Source organism: Salvelinus fontinalis, chromosome 26, assembly GCF_029448725.1.
Source record: "Salvelinus fontinalis isolate EN_2023a chromosome 26, ASM2944872v1, whole genome shotgun sequence".
NCBI classification, from domain to species: Eukaryota; Metazoa; Chordata; class Actinopteri; order Salmoniformes; family Salmonidae; genus Salvelinus; species Salvelinus fontinalis.
In genome coordinates, this window is record NC_074690.1 from 29,412,408 (window position 1) to 29,434,851 (window position 22,444).

The 22,444-nt window shown below is 40.7% G+C and overlaps 1 protein-coding gene across 1 annotated transcript; it reads left to right on the plus strand.

The window, feature by feature from the left end:
* The first annotated feature begins 2,540 nt into the window (after positions 1-2,540).
* On the plus strand, positions 2,541-5,790 carry LOC129824070 (suppressor of cytokine signaling 6-like). Its single transcript, XM_055883369.1, has 2 exons — positions 2,541-2,963; positions 3,279-5,790. The coding sequence occupies exon 2, from the start codon at positions 3,357-3,359 to the stop codon at positions 4,902-4,904; it is 1,548 nt and encodes a 515-aa protein (XP_055739344.1). The 5' UTR covers positions 2,541-2,963; positions 3,279-3,356; the 3' UTR covers positions 4,905-5,790.
* Positions 5,791-22,444: the final 16,654 nt, after the last annotated feature.

Below are 22,444 nucleotides of genomic sequence, written 5' to 3' on the forward strand. Positions count from 1 at the left end.
TTAAACAAATTCGTACTCCTAAAAATGTGCCTTTAGAAGTGAACAAGTAATTACCCAGTTAGTGTCTTCCTCATTATTGTCCACCTCTCCACAGAAGTGGCACAGTTGGCTCAGGTCATCTAGCAAAACATAATGTCAAGTAGTCTATACATCTTTACATGTATAATACTGAGCAAACAGGGAATAGGAAACAAGGGAATAGTGTAGGTTTCTTGTAACAGAATTATTTAAATACATGTGTTTTAGTGGCCATCTAGTCCGAAGTTGGATCAAAGATAACCTTGAAAGATCCATATAAACCATGTTTCAGATCATTGTATATAGACTTATTTTTCACTGTATTATTGACTGTATGTTTGTTCTACTCCATGTGTAACTATGTGTTGTTGTATGTGTCGAACTGCTTTGCTTTATCTTGGCCAGGTCGCAATTGTAAATGAGAACGTGTTCTCAATTTGCCTACCTGGTTAAATAAAGGTGAAATAAATAAAATAAAGAAAGTTTTTTTTTATTTACTATTAAATTAGAAATTGAACATACCAGTGTTTTGGAGGAGAGCGACTGCTATTTCTTCTCTCATGATGTTAACATCTTTGTCCATATTTGAAAAGACAATCGACTCCTCCTTCAGAACACATTCAGCAAACTGGGGAAAAAATTTGATGGGCATTTCAGTTTTCCCCAACAAAATTATGTTACACATAAGATTCTAATTCGCAAGTATACGACACAGCTATAATATAATTTGGCAGTTCTGTTTTGCCTTTAAGTCAGTATACTTTCAGCAGGTTAATTGTACATTTCTTATACTCTCATACTTACTTTCAAGGCAAAAACCCCACAAGAAGTAACATCTTGTTGGCATGGATGAGGAAGGGTACCATACGCTCATCTGGAGATATTACACCCCTTCTCTCTCAGGAATGATCTGAACATATATGTTAATAAAAGTACAGCATTTTGAAACACTTTATTGATTACAATATAGAGATTCCTAACAGAGGTTAATCTGAGAATGTAGGGATTCCAGCAGAATGTGTTGAAGTAGTCAAATCTGGAGCTGACAAGGGCTGGAATGTAAATGACATGTGATCATCTCGGATTATCTAACATCTGAGAATGGGCAGGCATTCCCTCAGATGAAGAGCATCTCCGTCTTGCTGATTATGTGCTGTCATCCAGGTGGAAATGTCACCTGCATATCTGATGTAGGAAAAGAGATAAGTTCAGTGTCCTGTAAATATGTTTATGTATATGTACTGTACATATGTGTGTGTGTGTGTATATATATCTTGGTATATATATTTTTATTTTCTATTATTATCATTATTGTGTTTTGTGGTTGAGGGGTGGGGGAGGTTGATAGGGATGGTGAAGGTGCTGGGGGTGTCCTATTGAGGGCGAAGGGACCTGTTGGGGAAGGGATTCTTCATATAGGCACACTCAGTTATAGTTTTGTTTATTATATTATTATACATTTATTCTTTTTTTTTCTATTATTATAACAGTTTACTGTGATTATGGATATGCAGTCATGTTGACTTATATATTTGAACTTTCTTTTTCGCCCAGAGTACAACTTTTTTAATTTATCATAATAATTATTTTATTATTACTTTATTATTACTCCTGTACCTACATTCTTAAAAACTAAAACAGAAAAAGTGTACTTTTTTTAGGAAAAGCCATAAGAGGTAAAAGCACAATGGGATAGGGGATTGAGGGATGGGTAGAGAGAACAGTAGAGGGCTCTGAAAATTATTAATGCTGAAATAACCACTTCCTTTCGTGCCTAGAGTCTAATATTTCATGTGGCACTCATCAGAGGCCATGATAGGTCACCAAAATGATTCTGAAGCGTGCTAGGCCTTGCAGTCCCAAGATAGAAGGGGGGGTTCGGCAGGCAAGAAAACGGCGAATTTTGGCATAGAGATTTATTTATAGACTAATAAACCTGAAACAATTAGCCAAACCGAAAACAAAGATATTACTAGTGCCCCCCCCGCGATCAAGCCGACATAATAATCAAATGAAACGCAGCCTAACGTGATAAGATATCCCAACTAACAAGCAAGTCGCAGCAATGAAGATTTGAGTGCGTGCGCGTTCACGCGAAGGGAGGATTCTGGCAGGGGGGAGCATTTAGGCACAACACTGGCAGTGGGAGAAGATGAACAATATGGATTTTGGCCAACGTTCTGCACATTTTCTCATTAATGACAAATTTGATCTCAATACAGTTTCCTGTTCCCAAAACTACAATCTGTTTCGAATAGAGTGGACACAGTTTTGTATACTTTACCCTTTGTCGCATAGACGAATTGAGAAATATGTATATATTTTCTAGAACGCGCCAATAGGATCTCGCGAGCTCGTATTTGGCTCTGCACACCTCTTTGCTTGTTCTGCCCACTATGACTAATTTGATCCCATTCATTGGAAAGAACAGGCTGTGGTTTATCTTAGTTATACAATTATTTTCCTCAACCCCCGGACTGGTCTGCTTCGCAAGCGTTCCCGGTAGTCTCGCGATGTTGCATCTCTGGGTTTAGAAACTCTGACCCCATCGAAGAAGAAGTACCTATTTTCCCACAATGCAAGCGTCATGTAAACAAAGGACAACGACAGGAAGGGAGACTGAAAAGTTCTAGCTAGTTGATTGAGTATCTAGTTACAAGTTCAACTTGCTACAGCATTTCTGCAATGGATATACCAACAATATAAATATATTTAAGTAGATAACTAACCAGTTTGACATAGTTTGTATTGTTTTTCGTTTCTCTCGTGTGGGGTCTCTACATCCAGTTAGTTTGCTACAGTAACGTTAGTTAACTTGCGTGCCTAGCAGCTAACAGTAGCTATAGTACTTTGTCTCAAAATGCATCGGTCTTGGCAGTTTCACAGGGAAACCGTTTTTAAAAGAGGATGACGGGTAATATCAAAAGTGAATCGGATTAAAGAAGGTAACTAGCTAACTTAGCTAGATCTCTTTGTTTCTTGGCTGGACCACCAGCTGACTAGCAAGCTAACGTTAGCCTTCAATTACTTTTACTACAGATGAAAGGGGAAGTTATCGGTATCTTTGCTTTTACTAGCAGCAGGCTGTATCTATCAGGCTTCTTCACCAATCGACAGCAGTTGAAAAACATACTGTAGAAAGGTAGTCATGATTGACTAAAAACGACGTTATTGCAACTACTGCAAGGCTATGTTGTAGTCTTTGTATTGCCTCGATGTGGAATAAATGAATGGAAAAATATATGTTTGATCTTTTTCAGAGATGACAGCTTTTGGAGGACAACCTATGTGGCCATCCATACATCCATGAGCCTCCCCACGTCTGAGGGACTTCCACAATGAAGAAAATTTGTCTGAAAACGATACGAAAGTCATTCAACCTAAAAAGCAGAGAGGAGGGAAAGGATATTGTACCACAGCCTAAATCAGCTACCGACATCTCAACAGATTCAGTGTTTGGAAAATGTTACAACAAAGAACTTGTTCGTAACGACTTTGGTCATGAGGAGGAGAAAGGCCCTAAGAACCGCTCCAAGGGTGAGAGTCTTATGGGATCACTGAAAAGAAGGCTTTCGGCGAAGCAGAAAAATAAAATAAAGGAAAGTTCCACATCGGTGACCAGTGAAGATGACACATTCTCATGCTCCTCGGCACCCATATTCTTTAATGATGTCAAATCACAACACCATCTAAGATCTAATAGTCACCATTATAGCCCCACGCCATGGGCCCTCAGGGCAGCAAATTCTGAGGAAGCATGCATTAGGAGGGATGGGAAAGTGAAAGCTATGATACACTCATCAGACCCAAGCCCATCTCTGAATGGCATTCTGAAAGAATTCCCAGACCCCCAGAGGGATAGTCCTTTTCAGGATTCAGCTGAAAACACTGAGCCTCAGAATGGTGATTTGCATCTAGGTATTGACCATGAAAATGTACCTGCCATCATTGGAATAGCATCTCAGGACTATATTCACTATGCAATGCCTTTAGATGATGAACTTGACCCTGCAGAAGGTTTGGATAGTCCCTTTCCAATGGATGAGGTGCCTCAGCCTGAGCGATTCTCTCCTTTTGCAGATGAAGAGCCCATTGACCAGGAGAAGCTGATGTCACCAGATATATTCATGGACCCATCGGTGAATCGACTGCTCTCAGATGCTGAATGTGCCTTGATTCAAGACTCTGGAATAGAACCTCCTCTCTCCCCCTTGCTATCTCTGCCACCTGGTAGTCACATCCGAAGGAGTTTCCTAGTATATGGTGGTTCTTCTCACTCACATGGTGCAGAGAGAGTTTTGCATCATCTCAACTTTGACCCCAATTCAGCCCCGGGCGTTGGCAGGGTTTATGATGCTGTTCAGCACAGCGGGCCCATGATTGTAACCAGCCTTACAGTAGAGCTAAAGAAACTGGCCAAGCAGGGTTGGTACTGGGGTCCTATAACGCGTTGGGAAGCTGAGGAAAAACTTGCCAGCCTGCCAGATGGGTCATTCTTGGTGCGAGACAGCTCAGACGATCGTTATCTTTTGAGCTTGAGCTTTCGTTCACAGGGTAAGACCCTCCACACCAGGATTGAACACTCCAATGGCAGTTTCAGTTTCTACGAACAGCCAGATGTGGAGGGTCACATATCAATAGTGGAACTCATAGAATGTTCAATCATAGATTCTGAGAGTGGAGCCTTCTGCTATTCACGATCTCGCACACCAGGGACTGCAATGTATCCTGTCAGACTGACAAACCCTATCTCAAGGTTTATGCAGGTGCGCTCCATGCAGTACCTCTGTCGGTTTGTCATCCGTCAGTACACACGGATCGACCTTATCCAGAAGTTGCCTTTGCCAAACAAGATGAAAGATTACTTGCAGGAAAAGCACTACTGAAGGGGTTAAATGAAACTCAGTTGGACTTTCTTGCACATTTTTGATCAGTGATATATTGACTTAGTCCTCATTTAAAACATTTTTTACCCTTTTACTTGGCTGTTACAAATACTTTTTGTGAATTTGATTTCAGTACATGTAACACAGTACAATGTCTCCCTATCTAGTGATCTGTTCAACAGCCAATGCCAGCAACTGACATATATATATATATAGAGCATACAGTTATACTCCCAACCTCAAAGCAAAGGATTGAAGCTGAACCTTAATCAAATCTACTTAAAAAATGTGCATTGGATTATTTATATTAATTGTGTTTTGATGGACCAAGTGTTTTGTTATATAAAGCACAAATACTTCTAATCATTACTACACTCAACATTTCTGCATTGTCCTATGTGGTTTGTTGTCTTACATTAAACCAGTTTGTTTGTACTGTAGCTACTAGCTAGTATGATTTTGATACCTGAAAGTTCTCTCCTCAGTCTTTAGTAAAGTTGTTTTTCTTTTGCCTCTGTGATGGTTTCTCATTGCATGTTAATTATATTGAGTATATGGAGAAAGAAAATGTAAGTTCAACACATCTGATGCTGTAATTTGGGAGAACTAATCGTCATCGACTGTGTATAACCATATATCGAGATAATGGCTTATTTGTGCAGCCTAAACTTGACTGTTTGCCTGTCACTGTAAGTATAAGGAAAAAATGCTTCACCTTGTTACTTTTCATGTCATGAAATGCTACCTATGGTAGAATACTTGTTTTGGTATGTCTCCCCCCCCCCCCCCCCCCCTTTTGAAAGGCTGTACTCTGATTTATTGCACATCTTCAATGCAGTTAAAGGAGGGGTGTTTATGACTGTTAATAAACTGCATTCACAGATAACATAGTCTGTCTGTTCTTAATCATCGTTATACAGAATGTTTTCATTTGGAAATGTTACTCTATGAACTTATTACACAATAGATATGTAAAATGGTACAAAACCAGTCTCTCTGTACATCTCAGAGATCAGGGGCGTATTCATTACACCGATTCTGTTGCAATAGGTTTCTTAAACAGAAACAAACAAATCAAATCAAGTGTTTTATTTGTCACATACACATGGTTAGCAGATGTTAATGCGAGTGTAGCGAAACGCTTGTGCTTCTAGTACCGTCAATGCAGTAATAATCAACGAGTAATCTAACCTAACAATTCCACAACTACTACCTTATACACACAAGTGTAAAGGGATAAAGAATATGTACATAAAGATATATGAATGAGTGATGGTACAGAACGGCATAGGCAAGATGCAGTAGATGGTATAGAGTACAGTATATACATATGAGATGAATAATGTAGGGTATGTAAACATAAAGTGGCATAGTTTAAAGTGGCTAGTGATACATGTATTACATAAAGATGGCAAGATGCAGTAGATGATATAGAGTACAGTATATACATATACATATGAGATGAGTAATGTAGGGTATGTAAACATTATATTAAGTGGCATTGTTTATAGTGGCTAGTGATACATTTTTACATACATTTCCATCAATTCCCATTATTAAAGTGGCTGGAGTTGAGTCAGTATGTTGGCAGCGGCCACTAAATGTTAGTGGTGGCTGTTTAACAGTCTGATGGCCTTGAGATAGAAGCTGTTTTTCAGTCTCTCGGTCCCTGCTTTGATGCACCTGTACTGACCTTGCCTTCTGGATGATAGCGGGGTGAACAGGCAGTGGCTCGGGTGGTTGTTGTCCTTGATGATCTTTATGGCCTTCCCGTGACATCGGGTGGTGTAGGTGTCCTGGAGGGCAGGTAGTTTGCCCCCCCGGTGATGCGTTGTGCAGACCTCGGAATGAAAAGGGAGGGACCTACCTGAATTTGTCCAATAGAAACTAATTTTCTGGTAGCAACTGTTTGGACTAATGATTACACCCCAGGAACTGTCCTCCAGTTAAAGTGGTGTTGAAACCTAATCCCACACCTTCTTTGCCAGCTGCTCCCTCCTCTTCTCAACATGTGTCTCTGAATCCTGTATCTCTCAGGTGACTGCAAAGTAACCTCAGCCCTGCCAGCTGCCCCAACCATCAGACCAAAGTGGCCTGCTATCTTAATGCGCTATGACTAGGGTTGCAAAGGGAGGGTACATTACTGGTAACTTTATAAGTTTACCAGTAAACAACCAGAATTTTGTAAACGTTCAAGGATTTTATGGAATTTTCATAACATGTCAAATATGTAAAATAATAAAATAAGATGATTTTATAATTTAAAAAAATGAAATGACAAGTCTAAATGATCCTAAATGTAATAAAATAGCATATTTTCTTTTTTCATATTTATTTTTATAGTAGATGTATCATTGTATGTTTTATTTGCCATCAGACAACCCATAGGATGCACAGTCACATTGTAATCACAGTACTTGCAGTGGGTTCTTGGCCCTGCAGAATAATTTGTCACATTGATACTTTATTTTGAATGCCATCTGCCATCACTATCCCCAGAAGACTACTCATCCAGTGCAGCATGTATCTTCTTCACATTAGAGGGGTTCTTATGCAGCACAGTTTCAGATAATACAGTGGAACGCCATGCATGCTCAGCCACTGACAGCTTCACTGAAGTATGAGATTACTTTGAGCTGGATGCCTACACATGCAGATGTAGACAGATATCTTGTTATACAATCAGGATGAAGATTAAATCTGTCCTTAGTGGGTTAATATGGAAATGTTTTGCCCATTCAACCTTCATGTCAAGGTTGCCATGAGAAAATGGGCTTGGGATTCATTCAATAAGATCTAATGAAGAATATGAATATCATAATGGCAAAGAAATTGACATTTTACCACCCCAAAAGGAGGAGTGCAATAGATCATTCTACAATACCACTTTTATTATGAATTCAGACAACCTTTGCCAAAGACTACTCTTGACGAACAACAATGTGAAGAGCTCATGCCTGCCTATTCAAATCAAATTGTATTTGTCACATACACATGGTTAGCAGATGTTAATGCGAGTGTAACGAAATGCTTGTGCTTCTAGTTCCGACAATGCAGTAATAACCAACAAGTCATCTAACCTAACAATTCCACAACTACTACCTTATAAACACAAGTGTAAAGGGATGAAGAATATGTACATAAAGATATATGAATGTGGGATGGTACAGAACGGCATAGGCAAGATGCAGTAGATGGTATAGAGTACAGTATATACATATGAGATGAGTAATGTAGAGTATATAAACATAAAGTGGCATAATTTAAAGTGGCTAGTGATACATGTATTACATAAAGATGGCAAGATGCAGAAGATGATATAGAGTACAGTATATACATATACATATGAGATGAGTAATGTAGGGTATGTAAACATTATATTAAGTGGCATTGTTCAAAAGTGGCTAGTGATACATTTTTACATAATTTCCATCAATTCCCATTATTAAAGTGGCTGGAGTTGAGTCAGTATGTTGGCAGCGGCCACTAAATGTTAGTGGTGGCTGTTTAACAGTCTGATGGCCTTGAGATAGAAGCTGTTTTTCAGTCTCTCGGTCCTTGCTTTGATGCACCTGTACTGACCTCGCCTTCTGGATGATAGCGGGGTGAACAGGCAGTGGCTCGGGTGGTTGTTGTCCTTGATGATCTTTATGGCCTTCCTGTGACATCGGGTGGTGTAGGTGTCCTGGAGGGCAGGTAGTTTGCCCCCGGTGATGCGTTGTGCAGACCTCACTACCCTCTGGAGAGCCTTACGGTTGTGGGCGGAGCAGTTGCCGTACCAGGCGGTGATACAGCCCGACAGGATGCTCTCAATTTTGCATCTGTAAAAGTTTGTGAGTGCTTTTGGTGACAAGCCAAATTTCTTCACCCTCCTGAGGTTGAAGAGGCGCTGCTGCGTCTTCTTCACAACGCTGTCTGTGTGGGTGGACCAATTCAGTTTGTCCGTGATGTGTACACCGAGGAACTTAAAACTTTCCACCTTCTCCACTACTGTCCCGTCGATGTGGATAGGGGGGTGCTCCCTCTGCTGTTTCCTGAAGTCCACAATCATCTCCTTTGTTTTGTTGATGTTGAGTGTGAGGTTTTTTTTCCTGACACCACACTCCGAGGGCCCTCACCTCCTCCCTGTAGGCCGTCGCGTCATTGTTGGTAATCAAGCCTACCACTGTAGTGTCTTCCGCAAACTTGATGATTGAGTTGGAGGCGTGCATGGCCACGCAGTCGTGGGTGAACAGGGAGTACAGGAGAGGGCTCAGAATGCACCCTTGTGGGGCTCCAGTGTTGAGGATCAGCGGGGTGGAGATGTTGTTACCTACCCTCACCACCTGGGGGCGGCCCGTCAGGAAGTCCAGGACCCAGTTGCACAGGGCGGGGTCAAGACCCAGGGTCTCGAGCTTGATGACGAGTTTGGAGGGTACTATGGTGTTAAATGCTGAGCTGTAGTCGATGAACAGCATTCTCACATAGGTATTCCTCTTGTCCAGATGGGTTAGGGCAGTGTGCAGTGTGGTTGCGATTTCGTAGTCTGTGGACCTATTGGGTCGGTAAGCAAATTGGAGTGGGTCTAGGGTGTCAGGTAGGGTGGAGGTGATATGGTCCTTGACTAGTCTCTCAAAGCACTTCATGATGACGGAAGTAAGTGCAACGGGGCGGTAGTCGTTTAGCTCAGTTACCTTAGCTTTCTTGGGAACAGGAGCAATGGTGGCCCTCTTGAAGCACGTGGGAACAGCAGACTGGGGTTGAATATGTCCTTAAACACACCAGACAGCTGGTCTGCGCATGCTCTGAGGACGCGGCTGGGAATGCCGTCTGGGCCTGCAGCCTTGCGAGGGTTAACACGTTTAAATGTTTTACTCACCTCGGCTGCAGTGAAGGAGAGCCCGCAGGTTTTGGTAGCGGGCCGTGTCAGTGGCACTGTGTTGTCCTCAAAGCGAGCAAAAAAGTTATTTAGTCTGTCTGGGAGCAAGACATCTTGGTCCGCGACGGGGCTGGTTTTCTTTTTGTAATCCGTGATTGACTGTAGACCCTGCCACATAGCTCTTGTGTCTGAGCTGTTGAATTGCGACTCTACTTTGTCTCTATACTGGCACTTAGCTTGTTTGATTGCCTTGCGGAGGGAATAGCTATACTATTGAGTTAATCAGGATGAGGATAAGATTAAATAACAGCTTTGAACAGATGCCCTTATTCATTATTTACACACTGCCTCTGTGAACCATTAGAGGGAGATTTTCCTAACTGTCAGCAGGAAGTTAACGGAGCACAACAATAAAACTAACACACTCCCAAGGAAAAGCACCATCCCTCTATCATAGACCTATCCACACATAGACAACTGAATAATGAATGAAAACTGTCTTCCAATAATAATGCTAATTGTCAATGTAGATGTTAATTTTGTATAATGTACATGCATGGTTGGGGAGTAACGGATTACATGTAATCTGTTACATGTAAGGCATTAAAAAAAAACGGTAACTGTAATCTGTTATGTTACCAGCTAAAATATTGTAATCAGATTACAGATACTTTTGAAAAACTAGATGATTACTTCGAGGATTACTTTTAAATTCAGAAAGGATGTTTGCTGGAAAAAAATCTTTGACACTTCTCTGTTTTCTCAATGACATTCAAATCAGCATTGAAAAAAGGCTGAGCGAGTCTGACCACAAGTCAAGAGACCACTATGATGACAGACCAAATGTGTTTGACGGATCGCAGGAAAAGGCTTTTGTAGGCTACAGTCCAAGCTAAGTCTTCCAATGGTGCGAGTGCTGTTGGCATCCAAAGATTATCCAATTTGAATAAACGCTTGGAGGTAAGGATGACAGCAGGGGTGTAGTCTACGGCGATACGGATATCACTTATTATTGATATCTACATAACGCATTGATGTGAATCACACTGCTGCTCTCTAAATTAGCTATTTGCGCCTTACATATTGTGGTTGTTGTAGATGGCTGTTCACAAATCTAAATGCGTATTTGAACCAAATAATGGTTGAACTCGAAAAGTTTAAGCTGCCTATCAATCATTGTTTTTGAAATCAGTGAAAAATGCGTTATTGCAACAGCTGCATAATGTGGATCCCAGCCTATGGAGCAAAAGTGGGGCTTGATGGCTTGATTAAAAAAAATCATAGACCTAATGGACACATGCTCAAACTCAAACACTTTTGATAGACTTAAAGGGGCAATCTGTAGTTGCTACATCCATTTTTGGACTTCTAAATTATATATATATATATATACATCCATTAATTCTTGAAGAATATAACTTAGAAGTGCCTCATGAGCTTAGTTCAAGTGTCACACTCCATGAGAACCCAAAATATAAGCTTGTTTTATTCCAATGTTTGTAAACATTGTAAATGTAAACAAACACTTGTATAGCCTCAAAACATGTTTAAAACAATATTTTTATATCATGGATGGTCAGTCATTGCATCCATAAATCTGAGAGTGGTTACATTTCTCCAGGCCCATCCCTCAACTTTTTATCAAAACAGAGGCGGGGCAACCATTTTGTTATTGTTTCATCTGTGGATTTATAAAGATATCAAAGTGTGACCAACAAAAAGGTAAACAATAGGCCTATAGCAAGTGCATATGGCATTCATTTTTCACATGTAAATAGCATATTTCAGTAATGCCAAAAGCATGCCATTCCATGAGTGCAGCATTTATTTTTCAATACTTCCATATTTCCAAGTCCTATTCTGGAAGATCAAAGGGTATGACATTTACTGGAGTGGCTGGAATTCTGATAAACTTTGGTTTTTGATGAAAATATATAATTTAATTGATTTATTATATGTATATGTATATTTATATATGAAAGTGATGGGTTATAAGAAACCTACATTACCAACCCATAAAGTAAAATATAACATCCATATTTAGCCTGCTATGTAAACTTTAACGTTGATTTATCCTGCAATAGATGTCGTTCAGTTGGTAACATACATGTTTGTCTTCTTCTAATGCCTCAAGGGGAAAGTAATCTAAAAGTAAAGGAATGTAATCAGATTACGTTACTGAGTTTGGGTAATCCAAAAGTTATGTTACTGATTACAATTTTGGACAGGTAATTAGTAACTGTAACAGATTACATTTAGAAAGTAACCTACCCAACCCTATGTATGTGTGGATATCTCAAAATGTAAAAGAAGGGTAGGATTTTTAAAAACATTGATGTAACTTCAGAGAATATCCACATACAGTTGAAGTCGGAAGTTTACATACATTTAGGTTGTAGTCATTAGAACTCGTTTTTCAACCACTCCACAAATTTCTTGTTAGCAAACTATAGGCTTGGCAAGTTGGTTAGGACAAAAACTTTGTGCATGACACAAGTCATTTTTCCAACAATTGTTTACAGACAGATTATTTCACTTATAATTCACTGTATCACAATTCCAATTGGTCAGAAGTTTACATACACTAAGTTGACTGTGCCTTTATACAGTTAGGAAAATTCCAGAAAATTATGTCATGGCTTTAGAAGCTTCTGATAGGCTAATTGACATCATTTGGTCAATTGGAGGTGTACCTGTGGATGTATTTCAAGGCCTACCTTCAAACTCAGTGCCTCTTTGCTTGACATCATGGGAAAATCAAAAGAAATCAGCCAAGAGCTCAGATGAATAATTGTAGACCTCCACAAGCCTGGTTCATCCTTGGGAGCAATTTCCAAATGCTTGAAGGTACCACGTTCATCTTTACAAACAATAGTACGCAAGTATAAACACCATGGGACCACGCAGCCATCCTACCGCTCAGGAAGGAGACGCGTTCTGTCTCCTAGAGATGAAGGTACTTTGGTGCGAAAAGTGCAAATCAATCCCAGAACAGCAGCAAAGGACCATGTGAAGTAGCTGGAGGAAACAGGTACAATATCGGCATATCCTGAAAGGCCGCTCAGCAAGGAAGAAGCAACTGCTCCAAAACCGCCATAAAAAAGCCAGACTACGGTTTCCAACTGCACATAAGGAAAAATATTGTACTTTTTCGAGAAATGTCCTCTGGTCTGATGAAACAAAAATGGAACTGTTCGGCCAGTATGACCATCGTTGTGTTTGGAGGAAAAAGGGGGGACACTATCGTAGCTGAATCAGAATTAGTTAGGTAACATAGATAAATAAGATGTTTTATTTACTTTCATAATATGCTTATGTGAGATACTTGTCATTAGAATGTCTCTTTTTGGACTATACTGTCGGTAGTTGCATTTTCCTTTCTTCTCTAGGGAAAAGTCACTTGGGGCCCAGAGAGGGGAGAGGTCAGGCTTGTCTTTTACATGTCTGGGAATATGCAGAATATCAGAATGAAACATTGTCTTCATATGTGAACAGGTTTGAACATTGTCGTCTTATGTGAATGTATCTGTTAAACCATATGAAGGGCTCCACAATGTCTGTACTCCAGTCACTCCCTCCTTTTCCCATTGGGGGGAGGAGTATGGCAGTGTCTGGAACCATTGTATTACCCCTCTGATGTTGCACTAATCTTGAGATAGTATATGACCTAGAAGTCACTCCCCTCAGTGAGCTTGTCCAGGGGTGGGGTGTATTTGAGATGGGATTATCTAAAGTTGACAATTGATATATGCCATTGGATGAGGTAATGTTTTGGTACTATGAAGTACCAAGAACGAGATCAGAACCTCGTCTTAGAGACCAAACTGAACGATAATTTATAGCTAATGCTATCTGGCTATGGGATACTCCTCTCTCAAGTAAAAGGCCCTTTGTGAAGTTCCTAAGATCTGTGGTTCGTCATGTGAGTTGAGAGGGGTGTATCTTTGCTATAAAAGATACTAGAATTATTTTGTAAGCACTCTCAGAATTCATTTATAGACACTGAATTGATCTGAGAGTCAAAGGGCTATGGTGAAGCTCATATGAATTAAAGATTAAGTTTAAGTATAACTCTGACTTGTGTGTGGTTTATAACTCTCATCATTTAGTAATACAGGAAATTACCACAACAACGCTTGCAAGCCGAAGAACACCATCCCAACCGTGAAGCACAGGTGTGGCAGAATCATGTTGTCGGGGTGCTTTGCTGCAGGTGGGACTGGTGCACTTCACAAAATAGATGGCATCATGAGGATGGAAAATTCTGTGGATAGATTTAAGTAACATCTTAAGAAATCTGTTAGGAAGTTAAAGCTTGGTCGCAAATGGGTCTTCCAAATGGACAATGACCCCAAGCATACTTCCAAAGTTGAGGCAAAATGGCTTAAGGACAATAAAGTCAAGGTATTGGAGTGGCCATCACAAAGCCCTGACCTCAATCCTGTAGAAGATTTGTGGGCAGAACTGGAAAAGCGTGTGCGATCAAGGAGGTCTACAAACCTGACTCAGTTACATCAGCTCTGTCAGGAGGAATGGGCCAAAATTCACCCAACTTATTGTGGGAAGCTTGTGGAAGGCTACCCAAAATGTTTGACCCAAGTTAAACAATTTAAAGGCAATGCTACCAAATACTAATTGAGTGTATGTAAACTTCTGACCCACTGGGAAAGTGATGACAGAAATACAAGCTGAAATAAATAATTCTCTTATCTATTATTCTGACATTTCACATTCTTAAAATAAAGTGGTGATCCTAACTGACCTGACAGGGAATTTTTACTAGGATTAAATGTCAGGAATTGTGAAACTGAGTTTAAATGTATTTGGCTAAGATCTATGTAAATTTCCGACTTCAACTGTATATATACAGTACCAGTCAAAAGTTTGGACACACCTACTCATTCAAGGGTTTTTCTTAATTTTGACTATTTTTTACAGTGTAGAATTATAGTGAAGACATCAAAACTATGAAAGAACACAAAATGTTAACCAAAAAATGTTAAACAAATCAAAAGATATATTTTTTTAGATTCTTCAAAGTAGCCACACGTTGCCTTTTTGACAGCTTTGCACACTCTTGGCATTCTCTCTACCAGCTTCATTAGGAATGCTTTTCCAACAGTCTTGTCGGCTGCTTTTCTTTCACTCTGCGGTCCAACTCATCCCAAACCATCTCATTTGGGTTGAGGTCAGGTGATTGTGGAGGCCAGGTCATCTGATGCAGCACTCAATCACTCTCCTTCTTGGTCAAATAGCCCTTACCTGGAGGTGTGTTGGGTCATTGTCCTGTTGAAAAACAAATGATAGTCCCACTAAGCGCAAACCAGATGGCGTATAGGTGCAGAATGCTGTGGTAGCCATGCTGGTTAAGTGTGCATTGAATTCTAAAAAAAATCACTGACAGTGTCACCAAAGCACCCCCACACCATCACACCTCCTCCATGCTTCATGAACCACATATGCGGCGATCATCCATTCACCTACTCTGCGTCTCACAAAGACACGGCGGTTGGAACTAAAAATCTCAAATTCAGACTCATCAGGCCAAAGGACAGACTTCAACGGTCTAATGTCCATTGCTCGTGTTTCTTGGCATAAGCAAGTCTTTTATTATTATTAGTGTCCTTTAGTAGCTGTTTCTTTGCAGCAATTCGACCATGAAGACCTGATTCACGCAGTTTCCTCTGAACAGTTAATGTTGAGATGTGTCTGTTACTTGAACTCTATGAAGCATTTATTTGGGCTGCAATCTAAGGTGCAGTTAACTCTAATGAACTTATCCTCTGCAGCATAGGTAACTGGGTCTTCCTTTCCTGGGGCAGTCCTCATGAGAGCCACTTTCATCATAGCGCTGATGGTTTTTCAGACTGCACTTGAAGAAACGGATTGATTGACTTTTATGTCTTAAAGTAATGATGGACTGTCAGTTCTCTGCTTATTTGAGCTGTTCTTGCCATAATATGAACTTGGTATTTTATGAAATAGGGCTATCTTCTGTAAACCACCCCTACCTTGTCACAACACAACTGATTGGCTCAAACACATTAATAAGGAAAGAAATTCAGGAAAGAAATTAACTTTTAACAAGGCATACCTGTTAATTGAAATGCATTCCAGGTGACTACTGCATGAAGCTGGTTGAGAGAATGCCAAGAGTGTGCAAAGCTGTCATCAAGGTAAAGGGTGGCTACTTTGAAGAATCTCAAATATTTAATACATTTTGATTTGTTTAACACTTTTTTTGGTTACTACATGATTCCATGTGTTATTTCATAGTTTTGATGTCTTCACTATTATTCTACAATGTAGAACATAAAAATAAAATAAAAACCATTGAATGAGTAGGTGTGACCTAACTTTTGACTGGTACTGTAAGTATTCAGACCCTTAGCTATGAGACTTGCAATTGAGCTCAGGTGCATCCTGTTTCCATTGATCATCCTTGACATGTTTCTACAACTTTATTGGATTCCACCTGCGGTAAATTCAATTGATGTACATGATTTCGAAAGGCACTGGTCTATATGTCTCACAGTTTACAGTGCATGTCAGAGCAAAAACAAAGCATTGAGGTCGAAGGAATTGTCCGTAGAGCTCAGAGACAGGATTGTGTCGAGGCACAGATCTGGGTATGGGTACCAAAAAATGTCTGCAGCATTGAAGGTCTCCAAGAACACAGTGGCCTCCATCATTCTTAAACGGAAGAAGTTTGGAACCACCAAGACTCTTCCTAGAGCTGGCCGCGCGGCCAAACTGAGCAATCGGAGGAGAAGGGCCTCGGTAAGGGAGGTGACCAAGAACCTGATAGTCACTCTGACAGAGCTCCAGAGTTCCTCTGTGGAGATGGGAGAACCTTCCAGAAGGACAACCATCTCTGCTCACTCCACCAATCAGGCCTTTATGGTAGAGTGGCCAGGCAGAAGCCACTCCTCAGTAAAAGGCACATGACAACACGCTTGGAGTTTGCCAAAAGGCACCTAAAGACTCCCAGACCATGAGAAATAAGATTCTCTGGTTTGATGAAACCAAGATTGAACTTTTTGGACTGAATGCCAAGCGTCACGTCTGGAGGAAACCTGACACCATCCCTACGGTGAAGCATGGTGGTGGCAGCATCATGCTGTGTGGATGTTTTTCAGCCACAGGGACTGGGAGACTAGTCAGGATAAAGGCAAAGATGAATGGAGCAAAGTACAGCGAGATCCTTGATGAAAACCTGCTCCAGAGCGGTCAGGACCTCAGACTGGGGGCGACGGTTCACCTTCCAACAGGACAACGACCCTTAGCACACAGCCAAGACAACGCAGGAGTGGCTCCGGGTCAAGTCGTCGAATGTCTGAATGACCGTGTAATGAGTAGGTGTGTCCAAACGTTTGACTGGTACTGTATATGTATATTTGTGTAGGAAAATTGCTACGGGGACTTGCTTCCATTCATCCACAAGAGCATTAGTGGGGTAGGGCACTGACAGTTGGGCGATTAGGCCTGGCTCGCAGTTTGCGTTCTAATTCATCGCAAAGTTTTTCAATGGGGTTAAAGTCAGGGCTCTGTGCAGGCCAGATACACCACTCCAGCCGACACTTGGTATTGCGAATGGTTATTTTAGGCTTGTGTGCAGCTGCTCTGCCATGGAAACCCATTTCATGAAGCCCCCTGACGAACAGTTCTTGTGCTGACGTTGCTTCCAGAGGCAGTTTGGAACTCGGTAGTGAGTGTTGGCAACAGAGGACAGCCAATTCTTATGTGCTGCAGTGGTCCTGTTCTGGGAGCTTGTGTGGCCTACCACTTCGCAACTGAGTCATTGTTGCTCCTAGATGTTTCCACTTCACAATAACAGCACTTACAGTTGACTGGAGCAGCTCTAGCAAGGCAGAAATTTGACAAACTGACTTGTTGGAAAGGTAGCATCCTATGACAGTTCCATACTGAAAGCAACTGAGCTCTTCAGTAAGGCCATTTTTTAACCTTTATTTAACTAGAAAAGTCAGTTAAGAACAAATTCTTATGTACAATGATGGCCTAGGAACAGTGGGTTAACTGCCTTGTTCAGGGGCAGAACAACAGATTTTTACCTAGTCAGCTCAGGGATTCGATCTAGCAACCTTTCCATTACTTGCCCAACACTCTAACCACTCGGCTACCTGCCGCCCATTCTACTGCCAATGTTTCCCTATGGAGATTGCATAGGTGTGTACTCGATTTTATACACATGTCAGCAACGGGTGTGGCTGAAATACCCGCATCTACTAATTTGAAGGGGTGTCCGAATACTTTTGTATATAAATCCATACACAAAAAAACATATTTTTGCATAAACTGATTTAAGTGTTTTCAGAATGAAATAGTGTGTAGTCATCACTGTGAGAAGCAGGTGGGAGATGATCATTCATCTGGGGCAATCTAAAAAAATAACACAAGTCTTCCAATGAAGCAGAATGCAATTTAAGCATAATCTAAATGACTCATTGAAGTAACATAAACCATGTGGTGATTTAGAGACAGTGATAGACTAGTTTTTCATTAACACACTGGAACAACTATAGATCACCTAGAAGAAATGCAACGTTAGCATGTTCCTAACAAGCAATAAGTCTAGCATATGCTGTTGTTTTGGTAAATTATTGCAAAGAACTATGGCTGTGTTTACAGACAGTTGATCAAACCTGATTTTTTTTTTCACTAATTGGTCTTTTGACCAATCAGATCAGCTCTGAAAAAGACACGAAAACATCAGATATGATTGGTCAAAAGACCAATTAGTTGAAAAAATATCAGAATTGGGCTGCCTGTGTAGGTAGCCATTCAACTAGCTGCTGCTAGAAAAGCTATATTCATGCGTATGTCTATGGCTGTGTTTACACAGGCAGCCTAATTCTGATATGTCATACTAATTGGTCTTTTAACCAATCAGATCAGCGCTTTTGCCAATAATTGGGGAAAAGATCAGAATTGGGCAACCTGTGTAAACGCAGCCTATGATTAAAAAAATGTAAACCGTGCAGTTACTTTTCATTTAAGAGAAAAAACAGCATTTTGTCTGCCAAGTGGGCTGTGTTTACACAGTCAACCCAATTCTTAGATCTTTACACTAATTGGTCTTTTGCCCAATCAGATCAGCTATTTGCCAACACTTGTGCAAAATATCAAAATTTGTCTGTCTGTGTAAACGCAGCTGTGTTTTCCAAAAGCGTTAAAAGTTAGGGTTAACTAGGTACAGCCAGGATAAAGGTCAGCTGGGTTTCTGGGAAAAGGACTCTTCCCATCTCGATAAGAAAAGGCAAATACACATGATGTTTCAGAAGCCCCGTTTATACCTGGTTGTAACTTGCGTCCTTTGTACTGATTTTCTCCACATTCTGATCTTGCCCACAATTTTAGACAGGTGTAGACAATCAAAAGACAGATCATTCTGCCCACCTCTGGAGGTAGTCAGACACGCATTGTGTCTGGATATCTTACAGATCTGGACAGAGATACCATTTAAATCATAATTATTCCACCCTCTAAAATCATTGGCAAGTGGCACAATTAACTGATTACATCAATATGTGTCTTACAAAATAATATTTATTTAATTATTGTAAGAATAGCTGTGAAATACTTTGCATAAAGAAAGGGACCAGGACATTTGGTCACAATGCAGACAGTGGACAGATTGATAACATACACATTTAAATACCATCTGTGGTCACATTTCAGGAAATGTTGGCACAAACAGAATGTAGATAAGATCAGGACAAAGGACCCATGTTAAAATCAGGTTCAAACGAGACTAGAGAGAGGTATGATTACGGACTTTTACATGCCAGGTGTCGTGCAGAGCAGATTGATTTTGTCCTTGGGCATTCCACTGCTCTGTGTGAACTCCTCTGCAGAGGACAGACATCAAAAGTCTACAGCCGTGCTCACACGCTGAGGAGCTGTTAAACTGAGTACTTTATTCTGAAGGCACAGGGTTGCACGCTCACCAGACGTGACTGCTGCTGGGATAAGATGAATACAGAATCCCCATGGATGAGAAAGTAGGAGGGTGGGGGGGGGGGGGGGGGGTTATAATGTGAAGGTAAATGATACACATATCACAGTTAGGTATAGATAGGGGTAATGAAAACTATGTACACTCTCTGTTTCTCTCCCTCTAGTCTAACACATACTTACACCCAAAACTAAATACAGTACACACACATAAAAAAAAACAATTTGCATACAGTCATTGACATATCCAATTAAAGCACCAACATCAGAAAAATAGTATCTTAAGTAAATCCCACAGCGGTGCAGCTCACCAGACGTGACCGCTGCTGGGATAAGATGGATACAGTACCCCCATGGATAAGCGAGAGACAGAGACATAGCGAGAGAGAGAGAGAGTGGGGGGGTTAAAATGTCAAGGTAAATGATACACGTGTCACAGTTAGGTATAGATAGGTGAAATGAAAACTATGTACAGTGCCTTCAGGAACAATTCAGAACCCTTGACTTTTTCTGCTTTTTGTTAGGTTACAGCCTTACTCTAAAATTGATTAAATCTTTTTTTCCCTCATCAATCTACACACAATACCCCATAATGACAAAGCAAAAACAGGTTTTTAGGCATTTTTGCAAATTTATATTTAAAAAAATGAAAAATCACATTTACATAAGTAATCAGAGCCTTTACTCAGTACTTTGTTGAAGCACCTTTTGCAGCAATTATAGCCTCGAGTCTTCTTGGGTATGACTCTACAAGTTTGGCACACCTGTATTTGGGGAGTATCTCCCATTCTTCTCTGCAGATCCTCTCAAGCTCTGTCAAGTTGGATGTGGAGCGTTGCTGCACAGCTATTTATAGGTCTCTCCAGAGATGTTCGAAAGGGTTCAAGTCCTGGCTCTGGCTGTGCCACTCAAGGACATTCAGAGACCTGTCCACTCCTGCGTTGTCTTGGATGTGTGCTTAGAATCGTTGTCCTGTTGGAAGGTGAACCGTCGCCCCAGTCTGAGGTTCTGATCTTTATTTTTTACAGTTTTATACATTGTAGAATAATAGTGAAGACATCAAAAATATGAAATAACACATAAGGAATCATGTATTAACCAAAAAAGTGTTAAACAAATCAAAATATATTTTCGATTCTTCAAAGTAGCCACCCTTTGCCTTGATGACAGCTTTGCACACTCTTGGCATTCTCTCAACCAGCTTCACCTGGAATGCTTTTCCAACAGTCCAACAGGAGTTCCCACATATGCTGAGCACTTGTTGGCTGCTTTTCCTTCACTCTGCGGTCCAACTCATCCCAAACCATCTCAATTGGGTTGAGGTCGGGCGATTGTGGAGGCCAGGTCATCTGAAGGTCATTCTCTACCTAAAACACAAAAATCTAACAGGAAGTGACTTACTTTCCTTTTCCAAACACAACCAATCAAAATGCTACACTTATTCACCAGGTCACACACACACACTCCTCACATGTGCAAACACTAATAGCTTAACTGATCACTAACCAATCACTGCTTTACTGTAGTATAGGCCTATAAATAGGTCAAAGGTCAGATTACCTGTTTTGAACAATGGATGCCAACAATGGACAGAGGGCAAGAGGAGTAGGAGGGAGAGGAAGAGGAAGAGGAAGAAGAGGACGAGGGCAAAGAAGAGAAGGAAGGAGAGCCATCTCTGATGAGATTAGGGCAACACTTGTTGATCATGTGATCAACCACGGTTTGACCATGAGAGAGGCTGGACTGAGAGTCCAGCCCAACTTGAGTCGATTTACAGTGGCGTCCATAATTCGAACCTTCAGAAATGAGAACAGGTATGCAACTATCTAATGACTATTTTAGCATTACAGTAATGTACTGTAAAATACGTATGACAGCATAGTATTGCATAAACATTTGTAACTCTAAGCCATCCATTTACTGCATTGAATGAATGAGGTTGGTTATCATGCTGTACTACATTTTTTTGTACATTGTTTACAGTTCCTATGCTGAACACATACTGTGTTTGAATTCTGTACAGAGTGGAACGGCAAAGACATCATGGAGGACGAGGACGCTTGTTTACAGATGTACAAGAGACTGGATTTATAAATATGGTTTTGGCCAACACTGCAATTAGGATTCGAGAGATAAGAGAGCATATCTTGAATAATGACACCATATTTAACAACATCAATGCTGTAAGCCTGTCGACCACACAACGCATCCTCCAACGGCACAGAGTGACGATGAAACAACTTTACAAGGTGCCATTTGAGAGAAACTCTGACAGAGTCAAGAATATGCGACATGACTTTGTAGAGGTATGTATGCAACACTATTTCCAGTACTTCAGACATACCATATTTACTCATCTGTATATCCTTTTGTCTGTTACAGAGAGTATTGGAGCTGGATGCCCATGTAATTCGCCATGAATTTCTTTATGTGGATGAGGTTGGCTTCAACCTCACCAAAACCAGGCGCCGCGGAAGAAATGTAATAGGACAGAGGGCAATTACCAATGTCCCTGGACAGCGTGGGGGTAATATAACTATGTGTGCTGCCATCACTCAAAACGGGGTCCTCCATCACAATGCCACACTGGCCATATGCTCACTTTTCTGGATGCAATTTACACAATGCTTGTCCCTGATCCAGATCAGGAGCCTGCTAGATTTGTGGTTTTATGGGACAATGTTAGTTTTCACCAGGCTGTTCTGGT